This window comes from Aspergillus brasiliensis (genome assembly GCF_001889945.1).
Source record: "Aspergillus brasiliensis CBS 101740 unplaced genomic scaffold ASPBRscaffold_2, whole genome shotgun sequence".
Classification (NCBI taxonomy): Eukaryota; Fungi; Ascomycota; class Eurotiomycetes; order Eurotiales; family Aspergillaceae; genus Aspergillus; species Aspergillus brasiliensis.
The window spans coordinates 527,352-547,657 of record NW_027137443.1 but is presented as its reverse complement, the minus strand read 5'-3'; the positions used below and the strand labels follow the sequence as shown (position 1 = coordinate 547,657).

The window sequence follows — 20,306 nt, the reverse complement described above, 5'->3', positions numbered from 1 at the left end:
GATATTATCAGATGGTCTTGTATCAGTCCAAGCATCAGCCACTGATATCATCGAAACACGTACCATACAACGAACGATTTTGGTCTTTCTAAGAATCGAGACAGTATCCGCGAGATACATTGTGAAGAGACTAGTGCTTGCAAAGAGGCTGCGAGCAGAAGAATTGGACTCGGTTCTAGTCGCGAGCATGGACTAGACGGGCTTCTCTTGCATATCTAATATATGTCACCAACCTATATGACTTGGAAACCTTCGACTTGGCTTTGAAGCATCCCGTTTCTTAGCAACCGCAGATGACCAGCTTTAAGCCTAGATGCACTACCCAAATGCGACATCAATCACGTAACGAATATGGTCCAACCTGATGGCTCTGGTGTGGAGATTGACAGAAGTCGATACAGCCATCTGGGCATCTTGTTCATGTTATTTCGTGGGCGCAGCATTGCGTTATTTGAGCTCAGATTGGACTTCCATTTTAGTCTTCTCGTGAAGAGGGTTGATGATACCCATTTGCGTGTCTACGGACTTAGAAGTTATCTGGATAGATGCCGTGAAACTGCTATATAGTAGACTCATTTGGGGGTATGAAATATTCAAGTTGTCGTTGCGCCTGGAAGAGGGATCAGAATTTATATTAGAGTCTCATGGAATTATGAAAGAACTACTACATATATAAGCATACTAGAATAGATTCATATATCCACATGCCCTCATAGTCCCTCCAGAATAACATTCAATCGTATATCCGAATATATCCGACAGACCAACCAATAAAAAATTCCCGCCCCACACAAACCCAAGCGGAAACAACATTAGCCGTTTTCTCCACGATATCCGATCCGATTTGATCCAATCCATTCCCCCTTCCTTCATGCAATATATTTTACCCTAAAGTTGATACCCAACCCACCATGTTCACATTCTTCTCACGATCCCAAACAAGTGGAGGAAAAGGCGGCTGGCAGCGCATCGGCCTGACCTCCGATTTCCCGGACGTAGACTCACCAGAGAATAATGGCGACTGCCGGGTGACATCGCAATGCAAGGCTTTCACGATACCGAAGACACCCACACCGGGTTCATCTTCCGCCCCGGTTGAAGCGGGGATTGATGGTCCACTGGAAGACTTGAAAGATCAGGTTCTGGTGTTTAAGTATAAGGGGAAAGTTCATGCTATTGATCATGTAAGTAATACAGCTAGACATCACTGCCATGGTGATTTTGGTAAGAAGCTGATTGGGTACAGCAATGTCCGCATTCCTCATATCCACTGTCACAGGGAAGCCTGTTCGACATTGAGGATTTTGGTATCGTGCTGAGTGCGGGTATCACGTGTCCCAAGCATGATTGGTCGTTTGATCTGTTTTCTGGTCAGGCGGATCGGGGGAATTATAAGCTTAAGATTTGGGAGGTGCAGTTGCGGGACTTGGCTGAGCCGAAGGAGGGTGAGGCGGATGTGAAGGAGGTCTGGGTGAGACGGAAGCAGCGGATTGGGTAGGTGGATGAATTGCATGTTTTAGAGTCCTCTATTGGGGGTTTCATTGTATGCAGAATGGTGCTTGGGCTGGACCCAGGAAGATTAATGCGATGGGAAGTGCAGTTCCTACTGCATATGCATAGAGATGCTGCTAGAGGCTGGGGTTGGGAGCTGCCAGTCATTTTTGATGGCGAAGCCATCGCCTAGTGCAGTGATGAAGATGAGGTTTCATACTTTGCTTCGCCACATATCAAGCGAGGATTTCACACATTGCATCTCTTTAGAATGCTTCATCTGAATATTACTTTGCAACTGACTTTGCAACTGTTCTAGAAGACTGTAACATTGACGCCAATCCATCGGGGTAAAATCAATATATGGCGTGGATGTATCACAGTAGCGTAGGTACTTTCTTTGGAAGATACGTCGCAAGATGGCATTTTAGGTGGACCTCGTCCCTGCGTGGACGCGGGGGTGTCGCTGGTCGTTGTGGATATGTATGGATCTGGGATGACTGGATATATAGCAAGCAGCTAGGTGATCACACTACTATTTTCCTATATCTGGTAGAGCATGGTAGGGATTGTAAAGAGGTGTGATTGTTGTCAAGATGAGGAAAACTGAGTAGAGCGGCGAAAGGTAAGACGTTGTTTGCACCCGGAATGCGGATTTAGGAGGGAGGTCCAGGTGTCATGCATTCAATTTCACTCGATCTATGGGCTTTGGCTCTATTTTCTGGTTACAATGGTTACCGAAATTAAGCATATAGCCCATATCCGGCAAGCATCCACCCTCTATCAACAATCATCAACATCACGACTAGCGCAGTAAGGGCTCTTCTTCCTTAATACATGCCCGAACTTCCAGATGAAAATAACACCCGTCAGACCTATGCACAGGGCAATGATACCCAATATGCTCGAAGTCCAGCCATACCCTATCCGCTCGTATCTATGTCCCTGTCAGCAATCATATCTCATCGAAGAGAAGACGGAAACTCACGCATATGGAGAAAACAAGGGAAACACAAATCCCGCTAGACATCTGAGCATCGACGTCGCGGCAAGAGCACTAGCAGAGTACCGGCCATACGTATCCACGACATAAATATTGTTCGAGACTGTGCAGATATAGGCAGCAGCTGCGAACAGCGCAATGCCAATATCAGGCATCAGCCAGAATATACGAGCTTCCGCACTCCAGCCGTACCAGAACAGACCGATAGACAGGATAACTGTGGCGGGTATCATGATGGGTATACGGAATTCAGGCAGACCTTTTCCGCCGTTCCGTTTAGTGAGAACGCGAAAGATGCGGTCATTGATGTGGGTTGCTACTTCTGCTGCGAAGGCTGTTCCTAGACCCAGTGCGAGGTAGTGGAGTGATGCGATGTCTAGTTTCTCGTGGTACCGGGTTGTCCAGAGGACGGCAATGGACGAGTAGAGAATGTAGATGTTACCGTAGAGGTAGCCTTGATACAATGCCATGACTTGCACTATGGGCTGTGTGGCGAGAAGTTTGATGGGGCGGATCATGATTGTTCGCATCATGTCAAGCTTGGAGTCGCTTGGAAAGTCGTGTTCTGTGTACAGGCCTGTGGCTCCTGCTTTGGTTAGACGATCCCGTTTCCTGCGTAGAAGAACTGGCGTGTATGACTCGTCGAGGAAGAGGAGGCCGAACACCTGGACGCAGCCGTCGATGATGGAGGTCGCGTAGAATGCCCAACGCCAGGATGTGCGCATTGTTAGGAACCCTCCGGCAATGGGGCCCAGGACTTGTCCCATGAGAGGGAATATGCTGTAGATGGCCATGGCTTTGCCGCGGTCTTTGGCGTTGAATAAGTCTCCGAGAGTTCCAGCTCCGATCTATAGTTGAAGCTCAGAATCACCGCAAAGCAGATAGTATGGGGCATCGGAACCTACACCAACAGTACAACTTCCAAATAGTCCTGCAAAGAATCTAAAAGCAAGTAATTGCTCAATGCTCCTTGCCACACCGCACGCAGTATTGAAGACCAGAAACACAAAGTTAAATGTCTGCAAGACCCGAGTCCGGCCCCAGATCTCAGACAAGGGACTGATGAACATGGGTCCAATGGCATAGCCAAGCAGAAAGATGGACATAACCATGGGCTTCTGAACTGTCACCGTGACATTGAGCTCTTCCGCAATAGTGTCTATTGCCGGAGACACGATAGTGGTCGGAAGCGGACTCATGAGAACGAAGCCTGAAATGGAGATGACTGCTAGCCACTTTCGACGAGTAGACCAATTCTTTGGATTCTCGGAGTCATCAGGCCCGTCCCAGGTGACCTGAATGCTGTTAATATCATTTGCATATTGAATGTGGTCATGGCTGAGCACACTCACAAGTTTATCATCGACATCGTCACTCGCGCAATCTTCACGTTTGACGATTTCTTCGTCCTGTCCCATTGTTCCTAAGTTATTCCGTAGACTCTCACGTCTCCGTCTGAAACCTCCAACCTCCAACAGGGAACTGATAAATAAGGACGAGAAAGAAGGTTGATCCAACAATCAAGCATGAACAAGGTATCTGTGATCCCAGTGAAATTTATTCCACATTTCGATAAGCTCCCGAAAATCTATGTTAATAACAGAGCGGAATAAAAAATAGATCGACAAGTCAACACCTGGTTGTGCGTGGATATTTCAACCCCGAGCATCAAATCACTCCGTCGGAATAAAATGTGCATGCTCGGAGTTCAACGTCCACGCTTTCTATTCCGATTGCGCCAAGTTTATTCCTTCAAACAGACCCCACCAATTTCTGATGAGTCACTATGATCTGGGCATTTCTTGGAAGGTAGTTCCGCTTGCTTTCAACTTTTGAGGCACATATTAAGGTGTGGGTACCAAAGATGATGCCTTTCGAGGACGCTGTCACGCTTGGAATTGGGTTGGAAACCGGCCCTGGATACTCGGAAAGGTACCCCAGAAGGAGCGCCATAATCTTAAGAGGGTACTGGGGAGTTCAGCTTGCCAAAGTATCTTACGAGTGGCATCGTCTTACTTGAAGGCTCGCTGGCTTCTATATCGAACATTCGGAATAAATCTAAGGCCTCTTAATGTATGCAAGGTCTTGAAGTCAAGTTCAGTAGTAGGAAACTTCTATTTGGATAGACAAATGTAAAGTCTAATTCAACTATCAACTGCTAGCCAAATACTATAAACTCGAACTTATTGCATGATATTCCTCATTTGCTATTTTGCAACCTCCTCATCACAGTTATATGTCTCCAGGTCCCGCTGGGAACGAAATCCATCCATCGCCCTCCTAAGAAGATCCCGAAGTCGATGGTTCTCTACCAAAACTCCAAGCGAAATGCCGACGTCGTATAAAGACTCGACTTTCTCTAGCAGCTGTTCTGCTTGGTCGAATAACTTGGTTCTCTGATTTTGTACAAGTTGTTGGGCTTGCTTTAACGCGTCATGATGTCCCTAGGTAAGCCAGTCAGTGCTAGAACAGATATTAGTCGGGGGCCCATGTACGCAGTCACAGCCACACGTGTTTATTGCAGATCTATGCCTGTCACTATCTACCGGGTGCTGCTTTTGCTGTCCGTCTCTCACGTTCCCGAAAAGTGCAATATTGGGATCAAATAGGATACTGTAATCAGGTTCGATCGGAAGGTGAGACCTATATTCCATGCAGAAGCTGTGAGCAGTCTGATGATTATCAAGGAGGCGATGAATCCATAGTTCTCGTTCCTCAATCATGCTTCTGGGAGGGTACACGAACCTGGAAACTCGTAATTCATCTTCAGCGATTGACAAGTTCATATCGTATGGCATGCCTTTCATACTCTCGGATACTGGGACAGTAGCTTCTTGTAAGGTGTATGAATTGGACTGTTGTACATTCTCTGCCAGGAAGCTAGGAATACTGCAGGTGAATGCAGACGATAGGTCGGAATAATTTCCCGCCGTCAAATATGCATATCCGTTATCGTGGGACTCTGGCTCTATTAACGAAGATGTGAGATTAGACTGAGCGCTGTGGCTTTTGCCATTGTCAATAGTATCTGCTTGATTATCCGGAGATTGCGATTGTTTCCGTGCTTTTGCCTTTTCGCCTGTAGGATAGGAATGGATCATTAGCAGGAATCATAGTATCTATAGGGAGGGTGTGTAGACTCACGAAATTTCCGCTGAGCCAGGCGGTTCTGGACCCTTTTCCGCTGTGACGGACATGGCCGTTCTTTAATCTTTGTCATACTGTGGTCCAAGAACGAGTTCATCGTAGAAGTGAAATAATGGAGAGCTTGAGGCGCCAAGCTATTATTGGGCTCCGGGGTGATATGAACTTGTATTCGAAGGAAGTGTGGAGTTGCTGGCGTTTGCGAAGAGTCCATATAGCTTACATGTTAGCCATCCCTAAACAGCCTTGAGAAATAAGTATTCGACCAGCTAGTCGTTGAGTGATGCCCTATCCTTGGCGTAATCAGGCTAGCGTATTGGGACATATGTAGATCCCATTAGAGCTAGGACTCGATCCCAATCATTTGCGTGTCAGTGCGACATAAGCACAATCGAGGTTGTGGTTACTATCTACGAGTTTTGTGGTACACTTTCCATCAGTGAGCACATTCTGCGTTCGCACGTCCCTCTAGAGATGTAGAATGAAGCTAGTCAGCGTGTACCTACGTTGAACAGTCAACATCACTCCACCAACTATACCGTAGTACCACCATTGCTCCAAAAAGCCAATCACCAATGATTGAGCCGAGGTCCTCGAAGTCAAGACCGCGATCAGCGAACTAATGTCCCATCTGAGGAAACAATAACCAGAATCCGAACTTGGCTGAGGCGAACGATACCTTGACTATAGTAGTGCTTCCCGAAAGAGTAAATATCATAGAGCAGTAAACACCAATCCGAGGTGACAACAGTCGGCTTTTTGATGACGGCCACCTGCCATTATAAATGGAGATTCGTAATGAGAATCTAGATAACTTTATCCCGAGCAATACCGAGGAGAAGTTTTGGCACGTTGTTTCAAGTACTATTTGAACCTGCCTTCATTGGTGCAGGTCGAAAAAGCCGGGGAGCATTCCAGATGTTGCCCAGATCCCTTTCCGGGGTAAATCAGCCAATGCTAGCGCGGTCTAGACAGTCATAGCCTCCACCCGCCGCAGTATTAACATCCTGTACGCCTATTTGCATACCTGCGCCGGTCATGGTGGGCAAGAGGTGCCTTGCTGGGAAGATCGCGTCAACCGCTTGGCAGTTTCGCCGCCTTCCCGGATGATGGCGACAAAGTACCATCTCTCTGAGCAGGACCCGCTTCGGTGCCAATTGGGGTAAAAGGACACTCATTTGACTAACTCCACAGCATGATTAGCTAAAACTTCGTGAATCTAGACTTCGGGTTATCCCACCAGCTAAGGAAAGTACTTACCCCGCTAGTGACTGTCCCAGTATATGGATAAGCAGGATGACAATACTCCTCCGCTTCATACGACCCTTGCATGATGCAGCCGGTCTGAGGCTGTTGTTTTAGTGGATCAGTCGTATTATTCATCAGAAAAAACGGTCGTCGCTAGTCCTTAATAGGTTCATATTCATGACTAGTATCACGTCATTTTATCTCAACTGGATAGCTTCAGCCTTGCGCTCATAATGTAGCTGGGCACATCGAATGGTCATCTAGAAGAGAGTTTGCCACCTGCTTTGCCCATGCAAGGCAGGTGTGTAGGGTAGCATCATACTTTGAGTTTGGCGTTGTGATCGGCCACGCGAAATGAAAGAATGGGACCATAAGATTCTCCAAATAGTTAGACAGAGGCAAGTCGAGGTGTTGGGGCGCTGGAGGATTGAGCGGTAGGAGCGGGGTAGGAGTAGAGGGAAACGGCGATGTGGCTTCATTTGGTTAGAAAGGGTCTCAGCTACTGTGGATTCAGGGTCCATACCGAGAAGATCAAACAAGCAAACAAGCACCTGCTAAAGTTTTTCGCCCATAGCTTGATCTAACCTTCCGGAGCAGCAACGGGGACTTTTCCAGTGCTTACCCGTCCTACGTGGTAATGTTCTAAGTGATGTGCTACTAGCTTGTCGAAAATCAGGGTCCACGACACTAATTTTCATTATTAGCCTAAAGTTGACGAATTGCTGAAGAAGTGTATAGAGGGATCCTCTGTGGGTACTTTGTCAATGCTACAGTTGATTGATATATTTCGCTATGTTATAGCTAGGTGATGCTGTGGTCTACCTCCCTCAGCCTTGGCAAGAGTATGACAATCGTACGTGGATGTTTCATACTCCATTGGAAAACCGCTCATCAACAATGTCGCGTAACTTCCCGCTGCCAGTATTCGTAATCAAATCCTTGCCCTCGATCCACTCGATCTGCAGCGGAGCAATGTTCTTGACCTTCCTGTTCTTCTTCCAGGTGGGACTCTCCTCACACAGAATCTCTTCAAAAGCATTCACTATGTCGGAGGTGTTCTCTGGCTCTGGCGCGACGATCCTCAAGACAAGCGCCTGCTCGTGCGTTTCTTTCAAAAGCCGGACAACGAACTGGCTTCCGGAGGCCTTTCCGTGGCCAAGGACTCTCACGATCAAATCTCTGAGATAGGCGACAGGTAGATGTGTAGTTGCTATCTTTATGCTGACAGCATCTCGTCCGTGGATATAGAATGTTTCCGCATCGTAGTCCACCCAAGAAGCAATGTCACCGACGGGGTAGCGAAGCAAAGGTTGCTGCCTCTTCAACAGGCTAGTGATCACCACGTTTCCCCTAACCCCGGGTGTGGTGACTGGATTGCCATTCTCGTCCAGGATTTCAAAGATCACTAGAGGCGCCAAGACTTTGTAGACAGGTTTAACATCATCATCTTCATTCTTGAACGGCTGCGCAGGAATGCCCACGTGTCCAAAGTCGATGCCACCGTATTCGCGGACGTAAATTGTGGCGTTCGGGAAGGCTGCACGGTAAACGGGACGGAGCTCCTTGGTAAAGCATTCGCCCGTGTACAGAATCAGCCGAAGACTGGGAAGAGTCTCGTTGATTGAAATGAAGTATTCCGCCAGACGACGCGTGGTTGACACATTGGCTATGAGAACAGTAGCGTCAAAGGTTTTCATATAGTGGGCCATCATGTCAATTGATTCATTTCCGCTGATCGGCAAGTGCACAATCGGAATAGGAAGTTCCAGTAGTGCTGTGTTCAAGAGCATGAAGCTTCCATAAAGAGAGCCGTGAAAGGACATGTTTGCCACACGATCGCCAGGGAGGAAGCCACAGCCTTGAGCCATCGCATTGGCAGTGACTTTGCCATGAGTTGACAGCTCTTGTTTGGTCATGACAACTTGCTTGGGCGTGCCAGTCGAGCCGCCACTGCGCATGACTGTGCCGTCAATGAGGGGTCGAGTCATCACGCCATTGGGATTGGACGCGTTCGCTTTCCAATATGCGTCGGCGTCGATGACAGGAAGATCGGTGACACTTTTGGCGCCTGCCGGAACATGTTCAAGAACGCGCTGGTAAAAGGGGGAATGGGAGCGAGCGAATTCGATGAGCTCGCCGATATTATCCTTCCGATGGGAAGACATTGTGCTGGCCATGTGAAACTGACAAGAGGACGGAGCTTTCATTTACTCAAAAGTTGACATACGCCATCAGGATTGACTGCTCAAGAGACTCCTATATATGTCCCTACTGCTATTACCCCTCTTTCCGTTATGACTGGCCCGCCGTTGTGTTATGACACTGGCTTCCCACCCCCTTAGAGTTTCGTTATTCCGATATCTGGCCATGGCTTAGTGTGGGGTGCTGGTGACTTTTCCAGTTTACTCCGAGTATGTGCTTATTACTCCATCGAGACAATGGAGACCCCATACTCTGTCAGACCTTCATCTGAAGCCAAGGTGACTTGCTCGCACCGTATCGGACTTTGATGGCATGTGCATGGCACATTACCAAGGCTTAGCCATTTTTGGCCATTGTATCAAACCTTGATACGCCATGTATGACCTTGCAGCGGAGGCAGATCGAATAGCTACTTCGGATTCTGCATCAATAGCAGCAGACCATCTTACTTGCATGGCGGTTTCTTACGTGCAGGACCATATCTTATCCGACGCGTCGCTTTTCTTACATGCATAGAATATACCTGAAGGCTTTGACGTGATTATGGTGATATTTCGGGAAGAAATAGCTCAAGATAGGTACGGGAGATAAAAAGCCGACATGTATTTCCCCAACAGCGGCATAAATAATTGAGCGACGAAGGTACATCTATTATCCTCGTTACTATTACCCCAACAGCTTCGTTCTCTCTTGCAAGGCGTTAATTTTCACATACGCAGCCATGACCATTGTCCGTCATACGGAATACCCAGTAGAGGTTCGCGATGCCGGCCTCCCACAGACCAACTGGAGTACACCCGGTCGAGCCGCATACGACTTCCGATCTGATTTTGTGACCTCGCCGAATATGAGCATGCTCGAGTCCATCGTCAACACAACACTTCTTGACGATGAGATGATGGAGGATCCAACCACCAACCATTTCCAGGAGTGGATGGCTCAGTTGACGGGCCACGAACGAGCGCTCCTCACATATTCTGGCACTATGAGCAATCAGGTGGCGCTCCGGACGGCTCTCACCACCCCACCATACTCCATCCTCGCAGACCATCGCAGTCATATCCTCAACATGGAGGCTGGTGGGGCAGCGACTGTTTGTGGCGCTCTAATCCACGGTGTCGTCCCTACAAATGGCCATCATTTGACGCTAGAAGACGTGAAGAAGTACTTCATATTCAAGAAGGATATCTGTAGGTGAAATTACTTGTTTAATTTACCTGTTCTAATCCTGCGTGCATAGATGACTGTCCCACCCACGTTATAAGCCTCGAGAACACACTCTTCGGAACCATAATGCCCCTCGACGAAATCAGAGCTATTTCAACATGGGCTAAGTCCCAAGACCCACCGGTTCACATGCACCTTGACGGCGCAAGGCTGTGGGAGGCTGTCGCTGCAGGCGCAGGTACTCTTGCCGATTTCTGCGCATGCTTTGACAGTGTCTCATTGTGCTTCACCAAGGGTTTGGGAGCACCCATCGGATCTGTGATTGTGGGGAACACAGATTTCATTACAAGGGCGAGGTGGATGCGGAAACTTTTCGGTGGCGGACTGCGTCAAACTGGAATCATCTCGGCACCCATGTGCGTTGCACTCAGGGAAGTGTTCTTAGGGGGCAAGCTGAAACGATGTCAAGAAAGAGCGAAATATATCTCAGCGCTGTGGGAACGTCTTGGTGGGTCTTTGCAAAGACCCACAGAGACCAACATGATGTGGATGAATCTCAACGATGGAAAAGTCGACAAGAAAGCATTCCAACGAGTAGCAAAAGAGCTTGGGCTCAAGGTGCATGAGAAAGAGCGCTTAGAAGGACGATTGGTTGTGCATTATCAGATTTCTGATGATGCTATTCGGAAGTTGGAAGTTGCCATGAGGGCCGCATTGAATTGTTGAAAATCAGGCGATCTGCTGCAGAATCTTGCAACTGCACTGTGATAAAGCCAGACTTCTCTCAAGTCAGACGTACATTTCACTTGGGATTATTGTACACGTATCTATTTAATTACTCCAATTCGAGTGCATGATTTGCCATTGCTGTATGCAAAATTCATTGCGTGACGCTTTCTCGCTTCGTTCTGTAGAGTACTAGTGACTGTAATGTAAGTACCAATAGCTTGTAGATGGCTCAAAAGGTGCAAGGCACTATTTTTAAGGTTCATAATAACATTGTCCCAAAGTATATATTTGTCCGTCTATCAAGCGTAACGAAGGCGTGCGGTGGGTAACCCTCGCACCTTCCGCTGGGGACGATAAATGGATCTGACAGCAAGAAGACTCCGTTCATGCTTGGCACTTGGCTACACCAATGTGCACTGGTTCGCAGGTAAAAGAAACCGCACGAGAGGAGTCTTCTATCGAGAAACCAGCATCGTTCAAGCTAGTGTGGCCTTGCCTGTCCCTGAAAACAAGGCTTATATGCTTAGTGGGGCCTGTCATGTGACCAATGGAAATCAACCAGTGTATTTGGCGACCGTCAACTTACCATATTTCCTACTGTGGAGCAATGCGGATTGTCTTCTAGTTTGGAACAGCTTGGCATCATCAGATCTATTCTAAAGAGATCCCCTTCACTTCCAGAGCTGTGATTCAAGCTGAAATTTGTTCTATGCAAGATTCTATCTTCCATTACGGGATACATGGCATTCGACTTTAGGTATTCGATATGACTTCTCGGCGTGCAGTTTCAACCAGACGCAATGGGAAGCCTTGCTCATGCGAGCCTTGTCGAATATCGAAGATCCGCTGCGACCACAAAACCCCCGTCTGTGACAGATGTGTCGCCCGTCAGAAGGAAAGGAGCTGCGTTTACCACCCTGCTCCGATGACCAAACCGCGCGATACTCCAAAGTCTGGACGGTTGAAAAGGCGGCCCTTGGGCTCCCCAGGCCTGAGATCACTGCCTGCTCGTGATAACCCACTAAGACAGAGCACATCCTCATCTTCGACCACTAGGACCGTTCCTTCTGCCGAAACCCAATTCTTTGGCTCGACAGCCTTCCCAGCAATTATCACTGACGACCAGAATGTTGTTGGCCGCTATCTGGGGCAGCTTTCTGCTCAGGGGATCCCTTCTAGTGAAGAGCGTTTACGTCACCAGGATAAGTATACAGACAAACAGATCTCTGAGGGTACTAGAGTGTTGAATTTACTGTTCGAGTTCCCAGGGTTTGCAGACAGTATCCACAAATACCTCGAGCTTTCCTACACATGCATGGTTCCACATCCGTTTATAAGAGCTTGTGTCGATTCGATACAAGTCACCATGCAGAAGTCAAGGGGTACTCGTCTAAGACAACTGGTTGTTACTCTCTTCGCAAATACTGCCATGCCTTTAGATGCCTTTGCCACTGTTCCGGCTAAAGATTACCACACCTTGTTCACTGGGCCTAATATTAGATGGGAGATTATTGGCTTCGTCCTTGCTATTCTTGGGGTGTCGCTCAAATACGACGTCAATAAACGAAGCAAACCGTCATCAACATCACCGTCTGGCCAGAAGCCGGACTTCATTCATCGTTTGGCCGAAGGCGTCGATTATTGTGCGGCCATTTGTAACAGTTACAGTTGTGTTAGCCCCCAAGCACTATGGCTACTTTATGGAAACGCCTGCCTTAAAAACCTAGTATACGGTGATATGAGTAAGTAGACATCGGATGAATTGACGCTGATTCAATGGATCCGGGCTGACGGTATAGGCTTTCAATTGTGGCGCTGCATGGGCGACGTTTCAAGCATGTTCTTTGCCCTTGGACTTCACCAGGATGACTCTGGTCTTGAGGCAACATATCCTTTCTATCAAATTGAATTGAGAAGAAGATACGCATCCCAGATATATTCGATGGACAAAACAATCAGTACCTTCCTCGGCCGCCCGCCCAGAATCTCGGGGTCTTATTGCGCCAATACGATGCCCGCTGATATTGACGATGAGGTACTTCTGCTAGACGGGGACGAACTAGATGAGGCATTGCGCAATGTCGATGCGAACGGCTGGAATATGGATCGACAATTCCGTGGCGCGACCTGGAGGCGCATCAAGCTGATTATCAGCCAGTTTCGGGAGGAGATACTTGGACTGTGTCTTGGGACGCGTTTTTCTGTTGGCAGCGAGGCTTTAGCGAAGTGAGTAATCGCTGATTCAAGACGATCTCTGCTATTTCTAATATAGTCGATAGGGACATACTGGCTCGGCAGGAAATTGTGTGGGACCAGATTCCGCATGAGCTCAAGTACGACGAAATCACCGGATCTCAGCACATACCTCCTCCTCAGCGGTATGTTGTGATGACCACATACATGGATCAAAAATATACCTGCTTTCTATTGCATCGGAAGCTCTTAAATGAGACGGAGTGGACGCGCGAGCCTCTGTATAGGATCTCAAGGTCACTGTTGAATACAGTCTTGCAGGTAGTGTCGCTCTCCGATCAGGTCTCCAACATGCAGCGGGATATATCATGGCCTGTAAGTGCTCATATTCCTAAAGATTGACACCACTGATTTGTACCAAGATGCTCTATTACGGGCTACCAGGAGCCAGTATCCTGGCAGTGGACTTATTGAAGCATATACACCCTTCATTCAACACCCCGAACCCGCATATCAATGTGATTCCTCGAGCCGAGGTCATACAAAACCTCGCTGTCTTTGTCTCGAATCTTCAACGGAGCATCAACCGAAGAGAAGTTAATTGTGAATCTTGCAGACGGGCGCACGGTATCTTGTCCCGTATTCTGGACGAGATAATTGACCCAACGCATGGCGAACCAGCAATTTCAGAAACGGTAGTACAGCAAATGCCAAACAGTACACCATTTTCGTTATCCTCTGGCATCGATAATGACCTCAACATTGAAAACTTCTTCAATCAGATTGGAAACTGGGATTTGGCGCTTGACACTTCGGCCATCGTGCTATAGTTTGCCTGAACGAACAGGTCTACGGGATCACTGTTGTGCCAGTTTGTTAGACCACAACTGCAAGATGCAAGATATATGGCCCTATAGAAACATATGGTGGAACCACAGAGCAGTAAGTCATTGATCATTTATGTTACTATATAACGTATAGCTATGTGCGGGGTGAGGCCAATGTCTGTTTCAATAGTATTGTTGAAACCCACCAACAACACTACAAAAGCCCAATAACAACCTCACCCTTGACCCTGGCATCGAGATTAAGCTGCACCTTCGCACGCAAATTGATTCGGACTCTAATTTGCAAGCTACCGCTCTTCTCTGATGTCTCCCACTGCAAATCCGGATCGTCGATTTTCATGTTCATACCACCCGTGGTAATCTCCTTGGCAGTGTCCGTGACGCTGCCGGCCTTGTCGCCGACATCCTTTGTCACGTTGCCGGCCTTGTCACCGGCATCCTTTGTCAGGTTACCAACTTCTCCTGGTGGGTCGGGCATTTTTGATCCTTTGTTTTGCGGTTGTTCTTGGTTGTTACTTTGGTCGCTCCCCTTATTGCCTGGGGCTGCCGTTTTCTCAGTGGGAGAGTTTGTTGGGCTTTCTCCAGAAGTGTTCTGTTGGCCTCCCTGGGGGGAACCCCCGGTATCTAACGATGGTGGACTAGAAAGTTGTTTCGACTTGCGTCGGTTGTTGGGTTTTGATTGCTTGTCGGAAGAGCCGGGCAAGCTGTCTGGTGGACTGCTTGTTTCTGGTGGTTGATCGCTTCAAAAGTGGTGACGATTGTTAGCCAAACGCCTTTCTATCCATGAGATGACTGAACTTGACAGAGAGTGAGAGCGAAGGGTAAAGGCTACCTTGGCATGAATTTTCACGTTTACATGACAATGTCCTCCGGACGTCTGTCACCCATCTTTTGGAGAGTATCGGCAGGGCCCTTTTATCCGTGATTAGGCTCGCAGGATTACATGCAGGATGTAATGGATGCCAGTGGGATTGAGGATCTACCTATGGATCTGACATCCGCAAGATGCCGGTTCCAGCAGAAGCTTTCCGCATCCGGCGAAGCTGCAACTAACTCACACCCTAAGTTCGTTGCACCAGCGGCACCCGAGATGTTTCATCCGACGTTGTATCGGTGCTGACCCGACGATGGAATGCAGAGAGCAGTTCCGCAGACGGCACTCACCGGGGTGGCCGAGGATATATGAAAGTTGTACCAGAACTAGACCATGTTTCTACACAGAGTCTATGATACTTTCATAGCTGCTTTGCGTCTATATCCCAATAACCAGCAAACCAGCAAACCAGCAAAACCTAAGCTGCCCACCATGGTGTTCTCATTGGTCATGATGTCAACATTAGTGCCCACTATCATAGGGCTGAACGAAGCTACGAAGGGTGCTCGAGATCAGGAGGAAAATCGCAGAGCCGAATCCCGATCACGACGATGTCATCTGATAGCCACTTGCGAAGGATCCACGGAATCGCCGACTCAAAGACAGCAGGTCCACAATGCCAAAGTGTATCTTGATAAAGACTATAAGGTTCGTTTCCCATACAGCTTCGGGGAGCTTCGCACGACAGGTTGCTGAATGTATAGATCTACATCATCAAACAACCGAGCCCCAGCATGGCCCCATTCAATGGACAATACTACACGCACCCAGCTTTCGGACAGGATAACTCCTCCGGTCTAATCTCGATGAGTCCGGAAGAACCTCCCCTCGCGCGGTGGGTGTATCTGGACAAGGAAACGAAGCAATTAAGCTACGGAAATCGAAAGGATAGCGAGGAGAACGTCTGTGGTCCGTGGGATTGGACCGAAGACGAACAGTATGTCACTCTGGAGGGGAATGAGCGGTGGTTGGCGGTGCGATTGCCCGATGATGCGCTCAAGGAGCAAGAGACCAAGGACCTGGGACTGGATGATGAGAAGGCAGTGAAGGGTCTCTGGAGGCTTTACTTTGATCGGGACGGCAATAGTCTGGACCTCCCTGAGGGGACGGAGACGATGAAGATCCGTTTGAAGCGGGAGCCGGTGGAGGAAGAAGAAGGTGATGACTTCTGAATCACCAGTGTCAGGAAGAATTATGGTTAGAATGTAATTGACTTCACTGGTCTGGTGGTAGGTTGCAAACGGATGGGTGGAGTTGCAGTCATGCCGGAACGCCGTTTTCGGCAACCCGTCCAGTAGGCTACGGTGGAGTACGTTAGTCACGGGCATGAAGAATCCCCAGCATTATGCGGAGTCATTCAACTTTAATTCACTTTATCTGCCAGCAGATGATCAAAACAAATAACAAATTGGTATCACAATAATCGAAACTCAGTGCCCGACGTTTGACCCCGTCATCATCATGACTCCACGTTTCATAACTCATTAGAAAAGCCAATCGAGCTAATCAGTTGATCACCGAGTGGGAATGAAATGCTGCGAATCCTTCTCCTGCTGACTGAACGACTCCCGGAACGCAGCAATCGCAGCGATGATCGCGATCGCAATGAACGCGAGGGAAATCAACGACCAGATAACACCCCAGCACTGCGAAGATCCTCCGTATCTCTTAGCGAACTGGCTCGCATCGGAGGTGTTGACTTTGCGGAGGATAAGGTCGTCGCACTATATGCAGTTAGCGGCCATATACCATACCACATGGCAGAGAGAGAGAACTCACAATATCCCAAACACTATACAGCGCCGACATCACCCCAATGAAAAGCTGCATCGCAGGTCAGTAAACCCCATCCAAATCTTCAAAATATCCCAAAGGGAGTAGAAATAGAAGAGAGAGACATACAACAACCCACTTCAACGCCTCCCCATGGGCAATAAACCAACACGCAACCAACAACCCCACGGCCAACAAAATCGTCACAATCGTCAACCAATCCCGCCTCGCCCACCACAGGGTAAGCAAAAAGCACACGCCCAGCACAATGCTGGCGACTTTACTCGCGACGATATCGAACCCCGCGAAAATCAACAGCGACCCGATAATCGATGAACCCAAATATCCTGCGGGTAAGGTCACGGCGCTCATTCCGCCTTGCATGTGCGTGACGCCGCCTTCGTGTGGGTCGAGCGAGATGGATTTCACCCGTCCGCCGGTGCAGCAGGCGGTGATGGCGTGGCCGAATTCGTGGAAGGCGATTACTAGCATCTATTCTGTAGTTAGTATTATCTTTCTTGGTAGTAGTAGTCAAAGTAGTGAAAGTGGAGGTAAAATGGGTATGGGTATGGTATACCTTAAACGGCCACAACGACCACCGCACATATGGCAGATTCCAAAGCAGCGCAATCACAACCACATATGCCCCCATCACGCCTAATGTTACGGCCTGCGTGTGTGTAACGCTGAGGTCGCGCTTCATCATATGGTGGTGCGCTGTATCAACGGCCCGTTGGTCAAGGACCATGTAGTAAGGCGCCATGGTTGTGAAGAAGCTTAACGAAAGTTAGTCTGTTGAATATATCGATAGCTGGTTTGGATATCAAGCGATAAGCGATAAGCGACAAAATATTCGCAAAGTAAAAGATGAAGACAGGCATCGGCGCATATTTATTATCGTCGTTCTCACATGAGAGCAATCCTGGCTTTTGCGCCTACGCGTTCTACTTGGCTCGTCGTGTAAATTCCTGCTGCTTTGGGTTTAGTCTGTGGCTGGGCGTGGGGTATTTTTAGTACCGTTTTACGTGGCGGTGACTAACTTGGCATGTCCAAATATTTTCAATACGTAGGTTGCCATACTCTGTTAGTTACTTTGTTAATTAGCATACGAAGTAAAGTGTAGTGTAAGAATTTTCTATCTAGTGAAGTAATTATTCTCCGATATTCTCCATATATCATCTGTGCAGATTTAGACAGGGTCTTGAGGGTAAGATAAATAATAGATGATTTCCTTTCAGCCTTGTTGATGGGGTACGCGGAGGGTTTCCACTTTCTCACTGGAATTTAACTACGCACTCCAGTAGAATGGAATGGATGTGTGGTTCCACCGGCTTGGCGTTTCACCAGCCTCAATTTTGGTTATTGGATTCGGGCTGTGCGAGTTTATTAGAGTATGGGTTTATATGATTCCATGGGTAAATAGGAAGAAGAATGTAGAAAGAACTGTGGATCTTCTTCTGCAGATCTTGTCAATTCTGCATATAATATGGATCATGCAAGCCTAATAACTATATCTATGTTTCCATTTGACTAACTAGGTGGATACCGACTTACTACTACTACTAGTTCTTCGATGATAGCCATTGGATATCCATAGTGCTTATGTAGTAAGCATGTAAATTTACCTTTATATAACGGTAGCATCGAATAAATTTAACAATCTACACTAGAGAATCAGGCACTACTAATTAGCACCCAATACATAATGTACTACTAGTACACGATCCAAATACGTATCTTCATACCAAGTTCTCCGTACAGCATCACTCATCCACCCAAATTCATCCACACACTCACTCTCTCACTCTAAAGAAAGGCTCACTCCTCCCTCTGACATTTGACAGTGAATACCAACCCGATCTAGATCAATCTAAACCCTCGAACGCGTCCCCCAACGCGTCGCCATTGGTCAGCTCGCAAGAGTGGATTTCGGCGATTCCTTCTACATCTCGGTCAGGAAAGGGGTCTTATTGGACTGTCTGTTGGGGGGAATTTATATCTGATTAAATAGAGACTGGTTGATCTTGATTATCTGTGGGCGGCGTGGTGGGGGTCGGTTTGGAACGTGGGTATTTACTCTTGTGATTGGGGGCGTACATTACACTGTTTTGGGGAAGGGGGGTACCTTGCCGATGGGGTGGCTTATGGTAAGTCTAAGGATGGGAGGTATGAAGGATATATATGTATGTTTACGGCTACATAGTGATGTGCAATGAGCATGTAATATAGCAATGGTATTGAACGGACATAGTGACAATTTAGTGAACTAAAACACCAAGTCAAAACAGCATCTGATAGAGTCAACATCGAACAGTCGTAAGGGCATAAGGTATGGTTGCAGGTCAAACAATGTCTCCAGGTTTATTCCTTCCCTCAGCTCTCCAGACTATCCAGCCCAGGGTGATGGTGAACTTCAACCCAAACGCAAACCACAGACTACTCGCCATAGTGGCAACTTTCGACAGTCCGCCCGCGGTCATCGCCCCCAGGAACAACGCTAGGAATGCCCCAACTCGTCTGTTCCTCTTCGCGTTCACCTTTGCCAGCAGGTCTGGGTCGACCAGTAGATCACACAACAAAGTGGTGACTACTACAGTAGGAATTTCGTCGTACGCGAGAATCCTCGACGCACAGATCTGCCCGCCTGCTTGAAAAGCAAGGAGGGTTATAGGCAGTATTTGCATCCATTGAATCGGAGCCCGAGGATCTTCTGGCTTTGGGGAGACGACTTGGGCTTCGACGAGGATGGCGGCGGTAAGAAGACAGATGGCCTGGGTAGCGAATGACAGTATCAGTGTTGAGCGACGACGAGGAGTCAGCCTCCTAGATACTTGGATGAAGATGACGTTGCTGGAAATAAAGGTGCATAGGGCAATGAGTGATTTGGCCCAGAGGTAAGCTGGATATCTAGGCTGGGAGGAAGCACCGAGGGCAATGAAGAGGGTATTCCCTAGATCCTGTTAGAAGATGTTCTGGCGACCAAAGTCAAACTGCTATGGGTACCTGTCTGCATGCTTGAGAAGCTGCCCCATGCGTTGTAGGACAATCCGTCAACTAGCCCACTGACAAACCCGCAGACTATCAAGACTATGTCTGCATATCTGGTGTCGATCTCGGCTTTGAAGTGTCGGGTCAGTGTTGCATAAACTCCACCTTCAGTGGACTGATTCACAGAGAGGGAGACATTGGTGCTATTGCCTGAGGACCAGAGTCCGCCCTTGTCTTCGGCAGATTGGAGGTGCCCTCTGTTTGTCCTTAAAGCTGGGACGGGCTGGATATCAGATGAGTTTGGTTGCATGATGTATACTAGAATACTTGAGTAGTAACAGTACTTGACCTGGAGAAATTTCAATGGATGAAGTTCCTTGCTCGGGCATCCAACGTGCCGGACGTCGGATCTATATGTGGCAGACACTGCCTGGGTTCTCCTACTCAAGGCGAGCCACCCGCGTGTCTCCGCGCCAAGATAATGGATCATCACCCATCCTAACCTTCGAGTTGATACTGTCATCGCAGAGACGCACGTTTGGCATCCTCGTGGTTGGTCTTCACCGCTCTAGACGTTTCAGATTTCAGCCCAATATACGAGACAAACACGTCTCATCCCAGCATCCGAATTGTCCAGGATAGCAAT

At 48.0% G+C, this 20,306-nt stretch overlaps 10 protein-coding genes across 10 annotated transcripts; 4 read left to right on the top strand and 6 right to left on the bottom strand.

Moving 5' to 3' along the window:
- Positions 1–871: 871 nt before the first annotated feature.
- On the top strand, positions 872–1,777 carry ASPBRDRAFT_143571 (Rieske (2Fe-2S) protein). The gene is made up of 2 exons (XM_067619212.1): positions 872–1,184; positions 1,247–1,777. The coding sequence occupies exons 1-2, from the start codon at positions 912–914 to the stop codon at positions 1,496–1,498; spliced, it is 525 nt and encodes a 174-aa protein (XP_067482836.1). The 5' UTR covers positions 872–911; the 3' UTR covers positions 1,499–1,777.
- A 497-nt stretch (positions 1,778–2,274) lies between these two features.
- Positions 2,275–3,912, bottom strand: ASPBRDRAFT_51325 (MFS transporter; the record flags this gene model as incomplete). The annotated part of the gene is made up of 4 exons (XM_067626705.1): positions 2,275–2,428; positions 2,480–3,342; positions 3,400–3,789; positions 3,847–3,912. 4 exons carry the CDS (start codon positions 3,910–3,912, stop codon positions 2,275–2,277), a joined length of 1,473 nt encoding a protein of 490 aa, XP_067482835.1.
- Positions 3,913–4,555: 643 nt separating this feature from the next.
- On the bottom strand, positions 4,556–6,266 carry ASPBRDRAFT_374165 (bZIP transcription factor). Its single transcript, XM_067623724.1, has 5 exons — positions 6,145–6,266; positions 5,639–6,048; positions 5,240–5,573; positions 4,990–5,137; positions 4,556–4,938 (listed from the first exon to the last, which is right to left on the bottom strand). Exons 2-5 carry the CDS (start codon positions 5,850–5,852, stop codon positions 4,702–4,704), a joined length of 933 nt encoding a protein of 310 aa, XP_067482834.1. The 5' UTR covers positions 5,853–6,048; positions 6,145–6,266; the 3' UTR covers positions 4,556–4,701.
- Positions 6,267–7,636: 1,370 nt separating this feature from the next.
- Positions 7,637–9,112, bottom strand: ASPBRDRAFT_37880 (uncharacterized protein). The gene has a single exon (XM_067623820.1). It carries the CDS (start codon positions 9,049–9,051, stop codon positions 7,753–7,755), a length of 1,299 nt encoding a protein of 432 aa, XP_067482833.1. The 5' UTR covers positions 9,052–9,112; the 3' UTR covers positions 7,637–7,752.
- Positions 9,113–9,725: 613 nt separating this feature from the next.
- ASPBRDRAFT_37878 (threonine aldolase family protein) lies at positions 9,726–11,131 on the top strand. The gene is made up of 2 exons (XM_067623819.1): positions 9,726–10,278; positions 10,329–11,131. Exons 1-2 carry the CDS (start codon positions 9,810–9,812, stop codon positions 10,979–10,981), a joined length of 1,122 nt encoding a protein of 373 aa, XP_067482832.1. The 5' UTR covers positions 9,726–9,809; the 3' UTR covers positions 10,982–11,131.
- A 778-nt stretch (positions 11,132–11,909) lies between these two features.
- On the top strand, positions 11,910–14,007 carry ASPBRDRAFT_116224 (fungal specific transcription factor domain-containing protein; the record flags this gene model as incomplete). Its single annotated transcript, XM_067616964.1, has 4 exons — positions 11,910–12,726; positions 12,784–13,210; positions 13,264–13,552; positions 13,600–14,007. 4 exons carry the CDS (start codon positions 11,910–11,912, stop codon positions 14,005–14,007), a joined length of 1,941 nt encoding a protein of 646 aa, XP_067482831.1.
- Positions 14,008–14,218: 211 nt separating this feature from the next.
- On the bottom strand, positions 14,219–14,913 carry ASPBRDRAFT_191808 (uncharacterized protein; the record flags this gene model as incomplete). The annotated part of the gene is made up of 2 exons (XM_067620408.1): positions 14,219–14,765; positions 14,882–14,913. 2 exons carry the CDS (start codon positions 14,911–14,913, stop codon positions 14,219–14,221), a joined length of 579 nt encoding a protein of 192 aa, XP_067482830.1.
- Positions 14,914–15,331: 418 nt separating this feature from the next.
- Positions 15,332–16,071, top strand: ASPBRDRAFT_191807 (uncharacterized protein; the record flags this gene model as incomplete). Its single annotated transcript, XM_067620407.1, has 2 exons — positions 15,332–15,547; positions 15,604–16,071. The coding sequence occupies 2 exons, from the start codon at positions 15,332–15,334 to the stop codon at positions 16,069–16,071; spliced, it is 684 nt and encodes a 227-aa protein (XP_067482829.1).
- A 342-nt stretch (positions 16,072–16,413) lies between these two features.
- On the bottom strand, positions 16,414–17,435 carry ASPBRDRAFT_26149 (M50 family metallopeptidase; the record flags this gene model as incomplete). The annotated part of the gene is made up of 4 exons (XM_067622237.1): positions 16,414–16,623; positions 16,679–16,723; positions 16,802–17,164; positions 17,250–17,435. 4 exons carry the CDS (start codon positions 17,433–17,435, stop codon positions 16,414–16,416), a joined length of 804 nt encoding a protein of 267 aa, XP_067482828.1.
- A 1,579-nt stretch (positions 17,436–19,014) lies between these two features.
- Positions 19,015–19,970, bottom strand: ASPBRDRAFT_191805 (YoaK family protein; the record flags this gene model as incomplete). The annotated part of the gene is made up of 2 exons (XM_067620406.1): positions 19,015–19,622; positions 19,676–19,970. 2 exons carry the CDS (start codon positions 19,968–19,970, stop codon positions 19,015–19,017), a joined length of 903 nt encoding a protein of 300 aa, XP_067482827.1.
- Between the last annotated feature and the right edge of the window lie 336 nt (positions 19,971–20,306).

Coding starts and splice junctions, on each gene's coding strand:
- ASPBRDRAFT_143571 (XM_067619212.1), top strand. CDS start 912: ATGTTCACATTCTTCTCACGATCCCAAACAAGTGGAGGAAAAGGCGGC. Junction 1,185..1,246: donor AAGTTCATGCTATTGATCAT/GTAAGTAATACA, acceptor GATTGGGTACAG/CAATGTCCGCATTCCTCATA.
- ASPBRDRAFT_374165 (XM_067623724.1), bottom strand. CDS start 5,852: ATGGACTCTTCGCAAACGCCAGCAACTCCACACTTCCTTCGAATACAA. Junction 5,574..5,638: donor CCTGGCTCAGCGGAAATTTC/GTGAGTCTACAC, acceptor CCTATCCTACAG/GCGAAAAGGCAAAAGCACGG. Junction 4,939..4,989: donor ACACGTGTGGCTGTGACTGC/GTACATGGGCCC, acceptor TGGCTTACCTAG/GGACATCATGACGCGTTAAA.
- ASPBRDRAFT_37878 (XM_067623819.1), top strand. CDS start 9,810: ATGACCATTGTCCGTCATACGGAATACCCAGTAGAGGTTCGCGATGCC. Junction 10,279..10,328: donor CATATTCAAGAAGGATATCT/GTAGGTGAAATT, acceptor CTGCGTGCATAG/ATGACTGTCCCACCCACGTT.
- ASPBRDRAFT_37880 (XM_067623820.1), bottom strand. CDS start 9,051: ATGTCTTCCCATCGGAAGGATAATATCGGCGAGCTCATCGAATTCGCT.